The sequence below is a fragment of the Oreochromis niloticus genome, linkage group LG14 (genome assembly GCF_001858045.2).
Source record: "Oreochromis niloticus isolate F11D_XX linkage group LG14, O_niloticus_UMD_NMBU, whole genome shotgun sequence".
Lineage (NCBI taxonomy): Eukaryota > Metazoa > Chordata > Actinopteri > Cichliformes > Cichlidae > Oreochromis > Oreochromis niloticus.
The window spans coordinates 11818652-11838547 of NC_031979.2; the positions used below are offsets into that span (position 1 = coordinate 11818652).

At 40.6% G+C, this 19896-nt stretch overlaps 1 protein-coding gene across 5 annotated transcripts in view; it reads left to right on the forward strand.

Annotated features, from left to right (window-relative positions):
• The window catches only part of arap1 (ArfGAP with RhoGAP domain, ankyrin repeat and PH domain 1), a 55079-nt gene extending 40791 nt beyond the window's left edge, over positions 1–14288 (forward strand). For 3 of the 5 annotated variants that reach the window (XM_013273855.3, XM_019367754.2, XM_019367756.2), the window contains 13 exons: positions 292–504; positions 2656–2761; positions 2863–3010; positions 3256–3327; positions 4160–4240; positions 4377–4494; positions 5146–5259; positions 5357–5496; positions 5589–5671; positions 6325–6384; positions 9267–9330; positions 9648–9806; positions 12434–14288. In XM_013273855.3, coding sequence (XP_013129309.1) covers positions 292–504; positions 2656–2761; positions 2863–3010; positions 3256–3327; positions 4160–4240; positions 4377–4494; positions 5146–5259; positions 5357–5496; positions 5589–5671; positions 6325–6384; positions 9267–9330; positions 9648–9806; positions 12434–12466 — 1391 coding nt within the window. In that variant the 3' untranslated portion in view covers positions 12467–14288. Of the gene's footprint in view, positions 1–291; positions 505–2655; positions 2762–2862; positions 3011–3255; positions 3328–4159; positions 4241–4376; positions 4495–5145; positions 5260–5356; positions 5497–5588; positions 5672–6324; positions 6385–9266; positions 9331–9647; positions 9807–11270; positions 11309–12433 lie in introns of all 5 variants that reach the window. The other 2 variants (XM_013273856.3, XM_013273857.3) reach the window with 2 other exon arrangements.
• Positions 14289–19896: the final 5608 nt, after the last annotated feature.

Genomic DNA, 19896 nt, shown 5'->3' on the forward strand with positions numbered 1-19896 from the left:
TTTTTTTTTTCTTTCTTTTTCCCCTCGTTGTTGTTTGTGCTTTGCCTTCAGATGTCAGTCAGCTCGATGTTTTCAAGCCCTCAGAGGCCAATTGTGGCAGTGTTGAGGCGAAACACTTGATGCATTAAATGTTCTTAATGTTGGAAGATTGAATATATGATGATCAAGTCTGAGGAACATGTTTTCTTTTGTCAGTAGTGAAAGAGCTGCTTCTTCCTGTTTTAAGTCTGTGTTTGTGTAACATTACACCCTGTGTGTTTGTGTGTGTGCTTGTTAATGTTCCATCTCTAGGTATGGTGTCAGAGGGAATTTATCGCAAGAGCGGTGTGAACTCTCGTGTGGCAGCTCTGTGCGAGAGGTTTCGTCGCGATGCTCGCAGCCTTTGTCTAAGGGAAGGAGAGCATCAGGTGGACGACGTCTCTAACACACTCAAACGCTTTTTCAGGGAGTTGGATGAGGGAGTGTTCACAAAACAGGAATTCCAGTCCTGGCTCAGCACTGCAAGTAAGAGTCATATGATTTTGTTTCTTCATGATTCCTATGTTTATTTTTATTTTACGAGCTTTGAGTATCCTGTAAAACATGTATAGATCAGACATCGGTGACTCTCCTTAAAGGGGGCAAATTTGTTTTGTCTGATGTTTTGATATCGTGATACTGCATCTGCTGAGAGACACACTGACAGGCCAGTTTGGAGCCATGCTGTTCTAAAATCTGAGCTGGTTTAGTGTTGCCATGCCAAAACAAGCAAGGCCTTCCTGGATAAAGAAGTCAGGTGTATGGCAGATGAGCTATAACAGTCCCTTTAGCATGTGAATACATTACAAAATTGTTAGCCGAAAATTAATGTCACTGTGCTTTTTTTTAACAGGGCAGCAAATTTCAACATAGCAATTCTGTTTTCACATTTCTGTTTGCACACAATAACAAAAATATTTTGGAGGAAAACGATAATAAACAGGGTCATATTATGACCCCCCTCAAAAACGGACTTTTTTATTAAGCCTGAGGACAAACCATTGCTGTGAAATAATGTGCTTTAACTTTAGAGGGTTTGAGCTGTAACTTGAGAAAGCATCATGGCAAAAACACAAGAAAGCAGTTTAGACTTGTGAAAAAGAGCGTTGGCTGCTTATAAAGCAGAGATGGATATACATCGTTATTACAGTGTTTCCAAGTGTCAAGAACTGGAGGGAGAACTATCATTAAGAGACACACAGCACAGAACAAGCCTGACACAGGTAGGAAGTGAAAGATTTCAAAGATTCATGAAAGAATACCTGTGAGAGATGTGTCCAAAGACCACAGAACAACTGTCAAGACACTCATGAATAACTTAGCCCAGTTGGATTTTCTACTCTCAAAGAAGACAGTCACTAGAAACCTGCACACGAATGGACCGTGAGGTTGCAGACGAAGAAAAAGTCCACTTCTGCAGAAGACGCACCTTCAAGCCAGACTAAAGTGTGCATAGGACAACCTGAAGAAAGATTATGCATATGGAAGTGTGTCCTTTTGTCAGATGAGATGAGACGAAACAAAGGCTCTTTAGCCACAGGGACTTGTGTTTGGAGAAAGAATGGAGAGGTGTACAGCCCAAAGAAAACCATCCCCACAGTGAAGCATGGTAGTGGGAGTGTTATGCTGTGGGGAGGCTTCATAACGTCTGGAAGTGGGAATCTTGTCAAAATGGAAGGAATCGTGAAGGAATCGTGAAGGAATCGTGAAGGATATGTGAAGAATTTGAAAGAAAACCTCAAGCAGTCGGCAGCAAAACTGGATCTGAGTCATCACTTTGTCTTCCAACACGTGACAGTGACTAAAAACATACGTCACACCTGGTGAAGAACAACCTCCAGCCTGTGTAAAGCTTAAGAAAGTCTCCCAAAAAAAATAGGGTTGGGATCGCTCAGGAGACGAGTGTGGGGCTTGTTGAAAACTCATGCTCTTTAATCTAGTTCACAAGGAAGGACCACAACCCTTTTGTGTTTTATCTTGGATTTGGGTGTTTAGTGTTGATGTTGGGCGTCATTGTTTAGGGATTTTTCAACAATCTCTGAATCTCGAAATGATTGCAGTACATAACTGCCTCTTACTATTTGCAGTCTTACACTGAAAACAGTTTTTAGCACAACTTTTCCAATCTTTTTTGCCCCAGTCACATAAGCTTTTGAAAATGTACCCGTTTCAAATTGAAAATGAGTATATAATGCTAGTATTGCAGGGATTTAATGATATGTTTGTCATTGTAATTCTCGTGTTTTTAGCACTGAAGCTAAATTGAGCATACAGTGCAAAGCGAAAGAGTTTAAAGATATGCTGCAGCTGTGTGTCTGGTACCATCATCTTGTTATTGATTTGAACCAAAGACCTACACACTGCTGGCCATTTTTCATACATACATGCCAGTTTAAACAAAAATGCTCTTTGTTTTAGAAGTCGACAGTCCTTTTTCATCAGGCATCTCTTCAACCTTTCTCCCTGTTTTGATCTTTTCTGCTCTCGTCCTCTGATTTTTTTTTTTTTCTTTTTCGTTCCATCTTACACTCCCAGCTCTTTCTTTGATCCTGGCCCTCTGTACTATAAATATCCTCTATGGTCATAATTTTATTTAATAATTTTACTTTTCTCATCATCTTCTTCTCTCTTCCCCAGCCATTCAGGATGAAAGTACGAAAATCTCCGAGTACAAGCACTTATTGAACAAACTGCCTCATGTCAACAAGGCAACACTACAAGCCCTTATCAACCATCTCTACTGGTGAGAACAGATATACAGTGACCGATACCATCTTATCACCTCTCCCTGAGTATGTATTTGTGCACAGACTTGTGTTTTTTTTTTTACCGCTTGTGTTTCAGCGTGCAGCACTTTTCGGATGAAAACCAGATGAACAACCATAATCTGGCCATCGTGTTCGGTCCCACACTGTTCCAGACTGACGGGAAGGACTATGCTGCTGGCCGCGCCATTGAAGACCTCATCGAGCACTACAAACTCATCTTTGAGGTCAGTGCTCACTGATAACAGAGGTGGTAATGCTTCTATGCTAACACATCTGGGATTTAAAAACACTTTTCACAGTGTAGAATGTTTGTCTTATCTTTTTATCTTAAAGATCAGGCTTCACTGTGATTACAACACAATGTTCTCCTTGCATGCAGTGATTCTGCACTTTGAAGTATCAGTGCAGATTTTAAATGTTGATACATTTTTATTTGTGGTTGAATTACTCTGTTTATGCTCTCTTGCAGGTGGATGAGCAGCAGCTGAACAAGCAGATAAAAGTGATCGAAGCTATCCGCCAAATGCGGGAATTGAAAAACGTGAGCAACATACAATAAACTTTAAACAAAGAATGGTTCAGTGACCTGACATATTTCAGAGGCAAGATTTAGGAAAGTCATTGACAATATTACAATATGAATGCAGAACTAAAACTAAATTAAAGTAAATTAATTACTAAATTTTAGTTTAGTTTTTCAAATTGTGTCAGTTTGAATTTTTTTCAGAAGTCCAGCTTTTGTAAAAATGTGAATTTTTTCACGTCCAGTTTCAATTTTTAGTTTAGTTTTAATTAATTATAATAATAAACTTGGTGGATTTTTTTGGGGGGCCAAGGGTTAAACAGTCATTCCCGCTGCCATCATCAAAACATATTATCAGCAAATGAGGGAAATTCTTCTGAATCAGTTGTTTTCTGTCCCTCTGGGATATATCATATTTCCAAAAGTATTCGCTCACCTGCCATCACACACACATGAACTTGATTGACATCCCATTCTTAATCTATAGGGTTTAATATGATGCTTCCCACAGCATTTAGGGGAGTGTTTATGGGAATTTGTTGACCAGAATCACATTTGTGAGGTCAGATACTAATGTTGGATGTGAAGCGGCTCGCAGTGAAAAACAACCCCACAGCATAATCCCCCCTCCACCAAACTTTACACTTAACACATTATGTTGATTTCTAGTTTATCACCCGCCTGTGTGGTTAACCTTTATTATTGTTCAGTTCATCTCAGTGAAATGTGTTGTGTGAAGTGTTTAAACTTGTGTTTGAACACTCCATTTGGTTATCTGTGTATACTTTTATTTATCATCACTGTTTTTCTGTGTGATCATTTGTGTTTGCTTGTGTGCCTGACGCTTCAGCCTCCTTCTGAACGAGGAGGTGACTTCATTTGTACTGTGTACCTGGAGGAAAAGGCGCCCAGCGCAGAGAAACATGTGAAGGTGAGTTGGAATTCACCAAATAACACTTTTATTTATTTGTTTACCAACCCAGTTCTTTCATCTGGCAAAAACGAAGTTCCACAGTAACGAACAGGCTGGTGTTTATATAAAACAAATATTTCCACTCTTCCCACAGATTCCTGGTTCTATGACAGCATTAGAGCTCACATTGGAAATTCTGGACCAGCGTAACATCCCAATTAAAGACAAAGATTACTGGAGCTGCTGGGAGATCTGTTGCAAGGAAGAAATGGGTAAGACTGATAAAACGATGAAGGGAGGCAGGACAAATGCCAAACACAGCATTTTTTTTATGCTGATGCAGATTTAGAATTTTTAGGTTTTTGGTTTATATCCATGTCTTCATTATTCTGTTTTTTCATTATCGTAGTACAGGACTATTTTGCTTTGGAAAATGTGAGTTTACTAGGACTAAATGCAAGTGCAAAAAACAATAGCCTGCAGCGGCGCGGCTGCGAACTGCAGTTTGTCTTGCATCTGGTATGTGACCTGTCTGGTTACAACAAGGAAGTGACAGTATGAAAATGACAGTAGAAGTAATCTGCAGATTACAGAGGAAATGGAGCAGTAATGATGAGAAATGGAAGGAAATTTAGTGTCGCTGATGGGAAGAGAAGGAAGGAATTTACCACTACAGATTGGTATGTAGATTTACAAAAAAAAAATTCTTCCAGGATGTAAGATGAGATTTACGGAAAGATGTATTTATAGCGTCCAAAAATATGAAGCTGTGCCAGTTATGTCATCAAGCGCTCAGCATGTTTATCTGACACTTTGCAAATCTTTATTCCTCAATAGGGTCAAAGTTCTTTGCTTTCCAGAAATGACCCAAGTTTGCATCATGTTTTTACACGTGCTCTCTTTCTGTCTGCTCTGTTCTTCAGAGCGCCCGCTGCACTATCAGGAGCGAGTCTTGCCCATCGTTCACTCCGTCGGCACAGAGTCTCATCTGCTTATAAAGAAACATCCTGCAATGGAGGCCATCACTCTTTACCTGTGTAAATACAAAACAACAGAATCATTGCTGCACTGTTTTGTCTGCCACGTTGTGGCGTGCTTGCATCAATTTCAATTATCTGGCCTTCTGCCCTGCAGCCAGTAAACCGGACGCATCCAAACACGGGATGATAAAATTCAGAGAGGAGCGAAGCATCTTGGGTTTGGGCCTCACCAGCTTTCATGATCGTTATTTCATCCTCAATTATAACTCGCTCAGAATGTACAAGGATGTCAGAGTAAGATCTACAGACATACTTTTATCTTTTTATTTGTTAAATCTTTCATGGACTTGTTAAATCATTTTTCTTTTTTTCCCACCGTCTGTCAGAGTAATCGTCCAGAACGTGAATGGCCAGTGAAAAACTTGAAGGTTTACCTAGGTATCAAGAAGAAACTCCGTCCTCCCACATGGTGAGCACCTGTGCTGCATTACCAGTGTCACGCTATTCTCAAGAGTGCTGAGTGGCAAAGCAGCAGGTGGCTGCCGTAATTGGAAACTGCTGTCACACCAGGAGGAAGACTGGCCATGCAAATTATCGCTTCAGTGGGCACAAAAAATGTATTTACTGGGAATAACATGATATATATATATATATATATATATATATATATATATAAGAATTATGCAATTTTCTGGGATTATCTGATCATGAATAATTAGCTATCTGGCCACTCGTTCTCCAGCTTTATACAAGTGTAACACCTCTGCACCAAATTGCTGTTGGCGGGAGCAGCTAGTGCTACCCCTACTGATCAAAATGCATCTTTTTGATCTCAAATTACCTCAGTTTTGTTAGCTTGAACCAAATTGGTCGATGCCCTTGAGCTTCCTAGTTTTATAAGTGTAAAAGTTTACACAGAGCAACTTCTGCAGCTCAGCTTGTGCTTAAAGGGATAATTAATGACTAAACGTAAATTATTAATATACGAACTCTGGATACAGTTTCTTTATCTGAAGTAGTTGTTTGGGTCTTGTAAGCAGAGTGACCACTAGGGGGCAGGCTGACACTGTGAATCCTTAGAAGCTGGATTGCTGCTAAAGTGATTTTTATGTTTATTTTTAGTTGGGGACTGACAGTTCTGTATGAGAGCAAGAAACAAGAGAAGCCCGAGAGACAGCAGTGGTGAGTACTTATTCAGTGCTCTCTTTTTTTATAATACACAACTTTCAGGCTCTGATTACGTCACCAGCAATGTTGGTTTATCGGCTGGAAAAATAAGTAATACCGAAAACAAACAGCCGGAGGAGCATTTTTGCAGCTAATTGGCTTGATTTACAACAGGTCAGTAACATGATTGGGTGTAAAAAGAGCATCTTAGGCAGAAATTCTCCGTTATGTAAAAAACTGTCTACAAATTGTGTAACAATTTCAGAAAAATGTTCCTCCATCTAAAAATGGAAAGCCTGTGAATATCCCATCATCTACATAATCTACGGCCCAAAATATCCTCAGAAGATTTAGGAAATCTGCAGAAATCTCTGTGTGTAAGGGACAAGGTCAAAAATCAGTATTGGATGCCTGTAAGCTGCTTGCTTGGGCTCAGGAAGACTTCCAGAAATCATTATCTGTGAGCACAGTCCACTGTGCTGCTCACAAATGCAAGTTAAAGCTGTATCATGCGAAGAACCAGACACACGTGAAGATGTGAATGGACTGAGACAAAGTGGAAAACTGTTCTGCTGTCAGAATGATTGGCATTGTGCAAAACATGGACACTGCAGTCTCTAGATTAAAGAGGAGAGGGATCTCCGTGCTCATGTCTGATGGTACCTGCGTGCATTTATACCTAGATACATACAATACATACAATACATACACACATAATACATAGAACTGGCAGCTGGCACATCTGAAAAGACACAATTAATGATGAACGATGTATAGAGGTTTTAGATTATCATATGCTCCCATCCAGAAAGCCTTTCAGGGAATGCCTTACACATTTCAGCAAGATGATACTAAACTGCATGCTGCATCTATTATAACAGCGTCCAGGTGCTGAACTGGTCTGCCTGCAGAAAACATTAGTAAAGTGGAGTAAGTAAGCCGTGAGGTTCAGCAGCTATAATCTGATATCTGATACCAGACGAGAATGGGAATACATTTCTCTCACAGAAGTCGGCAGCTCAAATTTTTAGAGACGTGTTGCTGGCGTCAATTTCAGGTTTAACTGTTCTATTATGAATAAATCCAAGTTAATGAGATTTGCATTGTGCTTTTATTTATAGTTTAAACAGTTGTAAACACTTGTTTTAATACATGGAATATAAGTAAAGTCTGTCATTATATTAGATTACAGCACTAATAAAGTGTCTGCAGGAGCTCAGCCTTTGCTCTTCCTGTGTGTCATTTTATTATGTTTTTTACTTTATGGCACCATGGTGATATATGCATATAAACACAACCAACTTTGGAGAAAGCTGCTAGATTTTCTGTAGGCTGAGAAAACGGGTCAGATCCCTGCATGAGAGTCTCGAGAAGGAGGCATATAAAAGGTTGACTCCACCTAGGGGGTGAACACACATGAATACACCTATAAACAGGGCTCTATACTAATCTAGGCCTGTTCAGGTATTCACCCTTCTGTTATGTGTGTGTGTGTGTTACATTGGGTATGCATTGTTAGCATCTGTAGTCATCTTCGCAGTTGTGATGGGACTGCTGTTCCCGTCATGCTGTAAGCAGTATAATTTCTTGGTCGGGCTCCATCGCTGTGTCCCTCGCAGCAACAAAGACATGAGAGGGAGCAAGGGAGATGCAGACGGAGGTGGAAGGTAGAGGGGCAAAGAGTCATGCTGAAGGGAACATACTGTATACTAAGTAAGAAATGTTGAATTTAGTGCTGTTAAAAGACAACTTTGAGTGGAGAAAGATAAGAAAGTGGAAAAAATGAAAAGAGCTAGATGAGGAGGTGCCCGTGTGACTGTATCAACACAATCTGCACTAAATGTCCCTTAATTTTCTCAAAACTCTTAGCACATTAATTTTCCCCTTTTTTGCAGCACTATTTTATCAGCACATTCTTTCACTCCTTGTACTTAAGCTTATAGGGATGCTGATAAATTTTAGGAATATTATGTAGATTTTATTCTGTGGCTTTTTGGTAATCCATAATGATAGATGAGCAGCTTTCAGTCTTCTGCAGCTGATAATGGCACAGAGTGGCAGGCAGTTAATTGCAAGCAAAAACGAAAAAGTCACATGAAGGAGATACTGTGCTGCAGGTATGTGCACTGGAATAGAGTGGCTGTCTCCTTTTGAATGCCAGCAAACAGTAATGAGCTCTGTTAGGCATTAGGGGGGGTTATTCTATCAAATTCTATGACTGCACCTAATTTTGTGTCAGTTGCATGCTGCATTGCTGTTTTGTTTTTAAAGTCTCTTTGTATCAGTGTTTTGTTGTGTCTCAGAGGACTTCACTCGAATAATTGTTGGAGTCTAAATTTGTGCTCATAACAGTAATAATCGTATAAATACAGCCTGTTTATTCAGCACAGCAGCATGACTGATGACTCAGAGGGCTATGTGACGGCAACCTGAGTGGCATGAAATTTGCACGTACACGCGTGCGGACACTACAGAGGCACGAATTCGCACTTTTCAGGGACACAGGCGCGCACACACACACAGGCACACACGCTGGATGCTGAAGGTTATAATCAGTGTTTGTTTTGGGCAGAAGTTTAAATTAGTAGTCATGCTCACTGTTTACGCTTGTGGCGTCACTGTCAGGCGTCATAGGAGAGAACATGTCAATTTCAGTTAACAGTTCTCACTACCTCCCTTTGTTCTTGTTCTTTTTTTTTTTCTTCCAAATTTCCCCTGGTCCTTGAATTCATCTCTGCCTCGCTGTTTGCTTGTCTCCCAAGACCACACACACTTACACACACACACACACACACACACACACACACACACACACACACACACACACACACACTCATCCCACAGTTAGATTTTTATCGCACTGTCTGCTTCACTTATCTGCCTCTATTTATTTGCAGGTATCTCTGTTGTGAGACCCAGTCAGAAATGAGGGAGTGGTATGCTACATTTCTCAGTATTCAGGTATGTCCCTCCCTGAACACCTGCTGAGAGGCGGAAAATTTGTAATAAATAATTTAAATGTGTTACAATTTGTTTTATTTCTTTTGATGTTATTCGTGAAAACTGTGAATTTCTTGTAAAAATCAAGCAGTGATCCAGAAGTTTTAGAAACTGTAATAAAGAAAGTAAATAAAACAGCACTACTGAAATCAGTAATCCTCACCAGGACCATGTTAAATGATTTAAATAGTTTCCTCACAGTGTAGTAATATTGTATTATATTGTAGTATGGTAACATGTCTGTCTTCTCTCCTCTCCGTTTCTCCTCCTCGGTGAAGTACGACGGTAACGTGTGGCCTCAGGATGGACTCCAGCACAAGCGTGTGAGTCGTGAGTTGCCAGATACACGTCATGGTAACGTGTCACTGATACCGCTGCGTGGCAGTGAGAATGAGATGCGGAACAGTGTTGCAGCTTTCAGCCAAGACCAGCTTGCTGTGAGTCAATCTACCAATCACTGGGAGTAATCTAGGACGAACCAGGCAGCTCACTGCAAAGCTGCCTGGTTAATCAGAGACTTTCATACTGCGCAGGTGGTCCAGACCCCTCAACCATGAGCTGAATCAAAGAGCAGTGCAAATTTGTGCACATCCTATACCAATTTTGCACTTTCCGAGTCTGATTTCTATTCAGAACAGAATACATCGGATTGTGCATGAAATCAAGCGTTCTGCTTCAGTCTCCTGAGGCAGAACTTCTCATGCATGCTTACCTCAATTTTTCTCTTTGTTAACCCTTCAGTGAAGTTTGAGGGTTTCACCTGTGCAGGATCAATAATCTCTGTTTCATGATTTGTCTGTGATTTAACAATGGCAGGATCTGGGCTCTTAAAATATTAAACTAAGCAATTAAATATATTATGAAATGCAATGGCATGTGGTTTCATGAGCTGCGAAGATGATAAATAAGTCATTTGTGTTCAACCAAAACAAAAAAATGTTTTAAGAATCCAGACTGTGTGCAGAGGCTTAGACGATGTGCATCTTCATATTCCTTTTTTTTTTTTTTTTGATTGAGTCAGACTTATTCTGGTGAAGCTCTGCCAAAGCCTGCTTCAGAGCACTAAAGACACAAACAATAACACATTCAGAGAGAGCTCATGCTTGCAGGCAAACGATGCTCCCACCGCACTGGTGTCTTATCGGCTCACAGAATTGTATTCTTGGCATGAACAAACATCACCTTACTTTGCCGGACTATATTTTTAAGCTCTCTGACACTGAACCAGATCTGCTTAGCAGCATCAATATTGTGTTCATGCAGCCATCCTAAACCCCTCCGCCCTGTGCTCAGTCATCAGTGCAGAACAGAATGTCGACAATCTGATGATGCAGTTGTCTCCTCCTGCTCTTTTCTTGTTATCACAAACCGCTCAATATTTTGCTGCAGATTGCAGCAGCACATAAAAATTCATCTCAGCCTGCTGTAACTTCCACCGGCAATAGCCTGATTTCAGGGTTGGTGTGTTGTTGCCTGCCACATATTTTCTATTGATTCCTGCCTGTTCAGTGTATCGACATGATGTTGGAGTGTGAGAAGAGGCGTGATTGCTGTGGTGATAGGACCACAGAGGATGAGAGAGAGAGTGCGAGTGTGTTAGTTGAGAGGAGATTCACTGCATGTCGATATGTCCAATTTTCGATGTGAAGTGAAAGAGTAAATCTGGTACACAGATTGTGTGTCTGTGCGTGTGTTTGTGTCTGTTTGTCTGTAAAATGGGCTTTTCTGGCAGTCCGTTAACTCTTTCTACACAGTTTTTCCATTTGTATTATTGTAGGGTCTATACCTTACAATATAAAGCGCCTTGGGGCAATTGTTGTTGTGATTTGGCACTATTTGAATTCAGGTTAATAAATTTTTTGTCTGTTTTGTTGTTCATCAAAAATATGCTTATCTTTCAGTTCCTTAAAGATTTTCGATAATGGTCTCAGTAAGGAAGGTAGGACCATTTTATACACATGAGTTTTTTGGGTTTTTTTTTTTTTAATCACACACAAATTCTGTTTCAGTGGCATATTAATTTTGGTCCCCGTGTACTGTGTCTCCTGTGCATTCAATAGTCTCTGTGCATTTGATCAATCTCACTTGTTGTTGTTTGTGCTCGAGTCTCTCAGTACTCAAAGTATTCTGATTAGTTTTACTAGTGCATGGGATGCTACATTACCGTCAGTTGGCAATTTGGGTTGCTAGGCAATGTGATGGTGTTTGTCATAATTTGTCATGCATAATTCAGTTTTTCTGGAGATAAAGTAGATGGCACCTATCTCACCTTATTAAAGCTAAAGTGCTTTAATATGGTGTGATAGGTGCAACCACTAAAGATGGGCCTAAAGATGTAGTCCATCGCTAGGTGGTTTGATTATACTATAATGTCAGATATTATAGCATAATCAGCATAATGTTATAACATATATATATATGTTGTGATATATATGTTATAGCTTGTGTAAAGTCTGGTCGGTCTGGTTGTTGAACTCCTGAGGATCGTATAAGGAGACGATCTTGAAGGGAAGAGCAGCCAAATTTAAATCAGGCTCAGCTTTGAGCTGTGGAATTTGTCATTTTGATAACACATCATTGTTTAAGTTTCTTATGAGTATTTTCTGTGCCAAATTTCAAAGATACAGCATGTTTCCGTTTCTTATATTTGGACTTTTCTGACTCTGAGAATCAAGACATAAAGTGTGAGTGAACGTTAAAGCGTTGTCTCTCAGTTTAAGCCCATCCCTCGGTTCATCTGTCAGGCTGCATATCCGTGTTTGTATGTACTCTTGACCGGAGCTTATTGAGTCCACATCTCATGAGCAGCCTCATATCTGGTTGCCATGGCTCCGAGAAGTCCGTGTTCTGAATGAGAATTTTAAGCTTGACCTCCTGGGGGACTTTTAAAAATGTTGTGAAACTAATTTTAGGTTTAGGGAGAACAGTTAAAGTGAGTGCAAGTTAGTTTCACTAAGTGAAGCTACAAGTCTTACCAGATGTTTATGAATGAGAAGATATGCTTGTGATATTTTTTTTCTTTTATTTTGATGAAACGCTGACTGTCTGAATGTTTTCTTTCAAGGCTAGATCATCGGCCTCATCAGATGTCCCCTAGACATTCCAGTGACTTCATCATTCCCGAGTGGCAGACACTGAGAAAAACACTTATAATGTATTCGGCTAATGGCCTTGCACCTCCTTTTGTTCCTTTGAATACGTGCTGGAATGAAAACAATTCAACGGACAACAGGATCACACCGCTTTCCATGCACAGATGAACTGAATGAAGAGAAACAGTTTGTCGGACCACAGTTTCCCTAAAGAGGGCCTGAATCGATTCCAACCTGATTTGCACCTAATGTTTCCACTGGACTCATAAGAGACAAACCTTTATTTCTTTATATATATTTTTTTGGGGGGGCGGCACAAAAGACCAGTAATCCTAGGCACCGGCACAGCGTGCTCAGCAGGTTTGACATTCATTTTGCAGCCGAGTCATATTTTTAAACTTCTCTGTACTCTTTGCTCAACAAATCATCAGATCAGTGTAAAGTTTAAATTAAGTAATTGTAGCTTTTGTGACGTTGATATCAGAGGACACTGTGACCTGATTTTCTCTGGAGTTTGTTCCAAGGGGACCAAACTGGACTGAAAAATGACAGGTGATGGATGATGTTAGTCCGCGGGACATTGGCCGGTGCTGTGGAAAACCTTAGTCTGAGGTTTTTTTTTGTGCTTTTTGCATATGTGCAGTACTGTGCATAGAGTGCGTTTACATGGGGATATGAAGATATGAAGACCTTCGGGGAGTAAAGCAAGGAAAAAAGGCTGAAAAAAGGCATTTTTTTTTCTCTTCTTCCTTTATCTTTTCCTCCCATCCTCACTGCACTGCATCCTCTTTGTAGATATTTTTTTTATTTTTTAAATCCTGAGCTACCGAATACAGCGCATTAACCAGCAGTATTTATAAAGTTTTAGATTATGTGTTAGTCGCTTTTTTGTTATCTTCTTTATGCACAGCTTAGAATCTTTGCGGGATCGTGTTTTTTATAGAAAGGAGCACAAAAGTGGTGCTGAAAAATCTGTAGGTACAAGAAACGAAGTGCTTTACGATGCTCCGTCATTCCTTCTACATGAATCCAAGCTTGTATATATTTAATGTAAAGAATTAATCTGCCAACAGTTGCCTTACCAGCTTCGCTGAGCAATTCCTCGTCGTCGCTTCCTTTTAATGTTCTCACCTGTGGGATTCCCGTAATGTAAAGATTTATTTATTTTGACAGCAGAGGACGCTCTGGTCCTGTTTTCTCAACCTGAGTTGGTGATGATCTTGACGTACCTGTGAAGAATGTGTATTTACAGTAGTGTGCCATTAACTGCCTTCTGACCTCAGCAGGAGTCCTGAAGACTCAACTGTGTAATAGCATGTTGTATACAAAGTATTCACTCTGTACTTCTTAGTGGTTTATTGTTTTACAACATTGACTTAGAGTGGGTGTACTTACTTTTACAAAGGTTCTTGGCGCTGATCATCAGATTTTAGTTTTCAGGTTTAAATGTAGCCTGTATATAAGTTGTAGCTTTCAGGTACAGGTGTGATCTAACCATAAATTATCGCTCACACCTGGGTTGCACAAAAATAATCCCTTTTATGTGATTTCTGGAACACTTAGCTGAAGTATTGATGGGTTACAAAATATGCAGGTGATTATTTTAAATGTTTCACATAATGTGGATACTTTTTTTTTTTTTTAATCTTATCACTCTCATCCTTCTACATCATTACAATTCAAAGTTGTAAAACAAAAGTCCAACAGAGGCTGTTAGATACTGTTTATAGATGGTGTGTTTCTTTGTCCCTGCCTTTTGTATTCTGTTACTGTGCATTTTACAAATTATTGCATCTCTAAAACTCTAATAAACACATTCTGCTAGTTGTTTGTTTCCTGTGGAACGTGCATAGGCCTTTTACTCTTGGAAGAAATCTTTCTTCCAGAAGGTTGATGTCCTCCAGCTCTGCTTTGCCCTCATGGTAATCTACTTGCTATTCTTCTGTGCCTTTATACACAGCCCAGCACTTCACGGGGTAGCTGTGAAGACATGGGCTTGGATGCAGATGCACCGATCTTTACATGTGCACATACACTTTGGAGAGAAACTTTGGTGAGCCCTGCAGGTTTTATAACGGTGTCATGCTACACTCATAAAACGGAAATCTGTTGATGAGCTCTGAGGAAAAATGTCAGCGGTGTGGGTGTGTGGGGTACAGTGATCATACGGAGGGCCCTGGGGAAGTTTCAGCGTGTGTGAGAGAGAGGGACTGAGTCACAGTGGTCCACCAGCACTCCAGTGCGCTCTTTTAAGCAGATCTGACACATCAGGGTCACCCTGTACCTCGAGACACACACCGGAGAGCCCTGCGAGGGATGTACACACGGGAGATCTTCAGCAAACCATTCTCAAACACGCACATAAGGGCCTACCGGGCAAGAACACACATACGCACAGTGGCATGGCCTTTACTATATAGGTCATGGCAGCAGTTGCATAAAGCAGAAGGATGGAGACAGATGTTTAGGGAAAAAAAGGCCATGAATGGGAAACGAGGGTAAGGATAATGGTACTTTGTGTACAAATGAGTGCTTTACAGTTTGAACAAACAGCTGTTGTGAAAAACATCATTTCATGGTGAATAGATATCAGCTGAAATTGAACTAGAGCCTGCCTGTACTTTTGTATAATCCCAGTTTGCATCACAAGATGGTGCAGTGAGTCAGTGTGACCTGTATTTAACCACATGAGTCATTAAGAACAGTTCTACCTACATTGGCGGACTGGGGCGAAAGCACACGTCATGGTGAAAGTTCGACTTGAATTCAGCAGTGAAAAAGACGCCTCTAAGCCTTACACGTCCTGCCAGCCCCCCCGCCACAAAAGAAATAGAAATTCTCACTTGACAAACAATAGAAGGGACAACAGCCTCCCACAGAAATCTGGACATCCACCTGCGTTTCCTTCATTTCCACTCAGGGCACACAACAACAAGAACAGCGTGAGTGAGTGGAGCCTGAATTGGTTTTCACTGCGTGCTCCACTGCATCGGAAGACAAGTGGTGGGTTCGAGTCTACAATGACAGAATGAATGATTGCTCACAGGTACATTATCTGATTGTTTATCAGAATATATCTCCAAGCTCAAAACTGATTCAGACAACCACGCAGACAAATCAAGAATCGTCATGTTTTGGATGAAGGTATGCACCATTTTCAGTAATTATGATCAGCAGAATCACAACTGACGCATTTGGCTTGCCATTGACTACTGATAGATTTCTCACGCTCCCTCCATATTAACCACAATTATTTGCGATTGTCATTTAAAACGTGTTCCCAGTGTTTCGAAAAGTGACCTGTGGAATCCGTTTGCCCATAAACTGCACTCTGGGTTTGAGTTTGACTAGAAATGAAAATGCAAAACCCAGTTTCACGTGAATTCTCTGCCGTACCGTCAGGTCCTCTGCATTCAACCACAGTGGATTTTCACTCATACAATCAAAATGTGATTGAAGTGCAGATTTTGATCTCTAATTTCAGGATTTTAACAAAAGGTTTACATGAGCTATTTAGGAATTGCAGCCATTTTAACACATGGTCTCACATTTTCCGAGGCTTAAACATTCATGAACATCTACAGTAATGCTATATTTCCTGCCTTCAGATGTTCTGCAGCCTCCATCAGTTGCTGTTTGTGGGTCTTTTTGCCTTCAGTAACTGAAAAGCATGCTCTGCTGGGCTGAGAGCAGGTGACCTTTTGCACTGTTTTAATCACTATCCAAATCTTGCACAGAAGAGTATCTGCATAAATGTTTCACTTGATTTTCTTCTTTCTGTCCCCTTCAGAAGCAACCAGCAGGATAGTCAGCCATTAATTATATAATCAAGCTATCTGTGGTCCGCCTTCAATTTTAACCTACAATTTATTTGTCAGTCTTTGTGTCCTTCATTTCACTTTCTGTACAGTCACCTGCAGTGTTTGGCTGCACGCTGCATCAGCGCAGATTCTGGTAATTACACGGCCCCCTGCTCTCACTCATTCACTCACTGTGCCAGAGCCAGCTGCTTACCCCTGTGAAACTTTACCGCTTAAGACGAGTTTTGTGGATATAATAAATCCGCTCATATTCTTTATACAGTTTGATCTTTGTGCTTCCACACAGAAATCATTTCAGCCTCAAATATACTGATTCTTCTGCTTTGTTGTCAAGAGCAGCAAGAGCTGACGGTGTTAAAACCGTCGATCTCCGCTGCACTGCAACCATAAAAAGGTTTGGGGGTTTTTTTTGCTATACTTGTATCACCAGGCCGTGCTCGTGTCTTTCTGAAGCAGCATGTGTCTCCTCTTGTTAGTGCTGAAGTTCAGTAGCACACATTAATATAAGCAGCTGTCAGGAAGACTGAAGAGGTGTGAATAAATGTGCACAGGTGAGAGGGGATGAACGTCAACCTCCTGAGATAAGAAAATCTGCCATCCACTCAGAAGTTGATTTGGATTCATGAGGAAAATTTGACTGAGTCACGTGTAATATCACCTCTAAAGACAGTCATTTAACAACAACTGTTACGACTCCCCTCTGCCGTGTTTTTAATCGTCTAAATTGTGGCTTAACTTGCCACGGTGAAGAGATAACAGCCAGGGAGATGAGAAAGAATGGGGCAAATTATATTTAGATAAGAGCTGAATGGATCAAATAAGTAACGCAGGAAATCGCTGATCATATTCTTTAGGTCAGAGGCCAGATGCATAATTCTGATTTGGATTGAACTATGAGACTCTATTAGAAGTTACTCCAGTTTTAATAATATTGCAACAAGATTTCTAGTTAAGGGAACCTTCAATAGCTGTGATGACAAGTAAACAGAAATCGACAGGGTGAAAAAAACCAAAACCAAAAAACAACCACACTGATAAACATGCAACAAAAACCCCCTGTGTGGGTGTGAGTCAGTGCGACAACAATAAGAACCATATGCATCGCAGACTAAGGTCAGGCTGATTTACAGCCTGCATCATGTCATAGAATAAACAGACATAAACACAAAGCATTAGTAAGGTTACACGTGGACTACATGATAAAACGGATATGTGAACAACCCATCACTCAGCTGACACTTTATTAGGTACACATTGCTTGTGCTTTTGCCTTCAGAACCTCCTTAACTCTTCAACAAGGTGCCGGAAACATTCCTTAGAGATTCTGGTCCATGTTGACATGACAGCATCACACGGCTGCTGCAGATTGGTCAGCTGCACATCCATGATGTGACTCTATTGGATTGAGACTATGGAGACCATCTGAGAACAGTTAACTCATTATAATGTTCAAGAAACCAGTCTGATGATGATTTGAGCTTTGTTACGTGGGTGCACTGTGGTCATAAAGTTATGGATGTGGTCAACAACAATTAGTGGGCTGTTGGGTAAAATGATGCTTAGTTGGTACAAGGGCCCAAAGTGTGCCAAGAAAATATCCCAGACACCTTTGGCCTGAACGCACTAGCCCGATCTGTCGACATAGAATGGATGGACCCACACTTTCATGTTTTTTACCTTCTCATCAGACCAGGAAATGTTTTCTGATCTTTTATTGTCTATATCTGATGAACACTGACAAACTGTGGCCTCATGGTGTGTAAGGTCAGTATCTACACTGCTGTTATTCTTGTTTTTTGTTCCTTTCTGTGTTTTTCCCTCCCTTTTTTTTGCACTGACCAGGTCGGATACAGTAAAGTGAACTTTCAGCGAGCCCTCAAAACAAACTTTGAACAATTTGTCAGCACTTTTTGACTGTCAGAAGGAAACCCAGCAGAGAAGAAGGCTGAGATCGACCAAGTGTGAAAACACATTAACAGGACTGACTTTGGTTTAATCAAAAGGGGCCTATGTGTGAAAAATAAAAACCCTAGAGTTTTTTACCTGAAAGTCTTATAATGGCTTCTCTGTTTGAGACCCATTCACATTGCTTTCAAATTACCATTTCACATTGGTATAAAATGTAACTACTCTAAAGGAAAACATAAAGTATAACCATAAAGCACGAGGTGGTATGCGCTGTTATTTCCTACTTCTGACATAAAGACAAAGTAATATGTGCAGTTCTCCCCATCTCACTTTAAACCTTCACTTGATGTTTTTAGCTCCAGGTGTGTGTGTGTGTGTGTGTGTGTGTGTGTGTGTGTGTGCTGTTTTCCTCCTGCCGACTGCAAATGAAAATGGAGCTGGAGTGAACTCGTGTGCTCGATGGTCTGCAGTGCCTCATGGAGTATCTCTCAGCTGGATGCAACAGTTTCCTTTTATACATTTCATTAACACCTTGTCTCCAGTCGCCTCCACCCGACTGAAAAACACACAAACTCCCATGAATACAAACACGCACGCTCACTCAATCTTCTTTTTCTGGTTTTTTTTTTGCGAGCTCGTGTTGACTTTTATCACACAAACACACGCTTCCTGAGTCCTGCTTCACTTCTTCAAACTGGCGAAAGCTGTTGTGCCTCGCTGCGTCTGATTTCTGCCCCTCCCTTCAAGTTTATCATCAATTACTGGTAGTCCGAGAAGACAAAAAAAAAGGACCCCTTCTCCTTGTCCCCATGGCAACCACTCTCTTCTTCTTCTCTCTTTTTCTTCGCAATCAATCAGACAACGACTGTCTAGCTGTCCTGCCCCAGCCTGGCTAAAAAGGTTATGTCGGGCAACCAAATATTACTTAGAGAGATTTGGAACAGAGGCTATTTTGGGTTATTTTCACCTTCAGTGTCGACCTGTCAGCCAGCTTTTCCTGTGACTGCTGACTTTCTGCTTGTTCCTTAGGCACCTGTAGCCTGTAAAATAAATTTAAGAGAGCCTAAACACAACTATGACATTAAAAAAAAAGAATGAGGGAGACAAGCAATTCACCATAGCAACCTGATTTTTGATCATGTCAAAGCACAGCAGTACGGAAATGTGCTACTAAAGCTCCTGCTTAATTTTGGCCAACTTCATAAACGGGTCTGGAGTCCTTCTGGTGCCGTTCATCCCAAAAAATGGAAATGACAAACACAACTACCCACTGACAAAAATGAAGCTTCAAAGTTAGTGTTTAGCAGCGCTCTTTATTTTTATTTATTACAAATTTTTGCTTTATACTTCTTTATTTGTAAGGGGTATTTCAACAAGAGTGAGAAGTACTAAGTTATCAGGCTGAAGCTTGGTTTGAGCTGCATCCTTGAACTGCACAGGTGCCACAAACGCATGCTCAAAGACATGAAAGCACAGACGTGCCACAGGTCTGCACCCAAACGCACCATCACAAAAACACATTAGACAGGTTTGCCTTTAGTGTGAAGGTGAGGGCCTCGCCTCCCCCAGCATCCACCTGTCAATCAAAGAAGCCACACCCCTAACTTTTCACCTTAAAATCTAAATTTATGAATCTATTGTTAGCATGAATGAGAAATGAGACCAAACTTTTTTTTTTTAAAAACTGATGTTTTTGGGGGACTGAC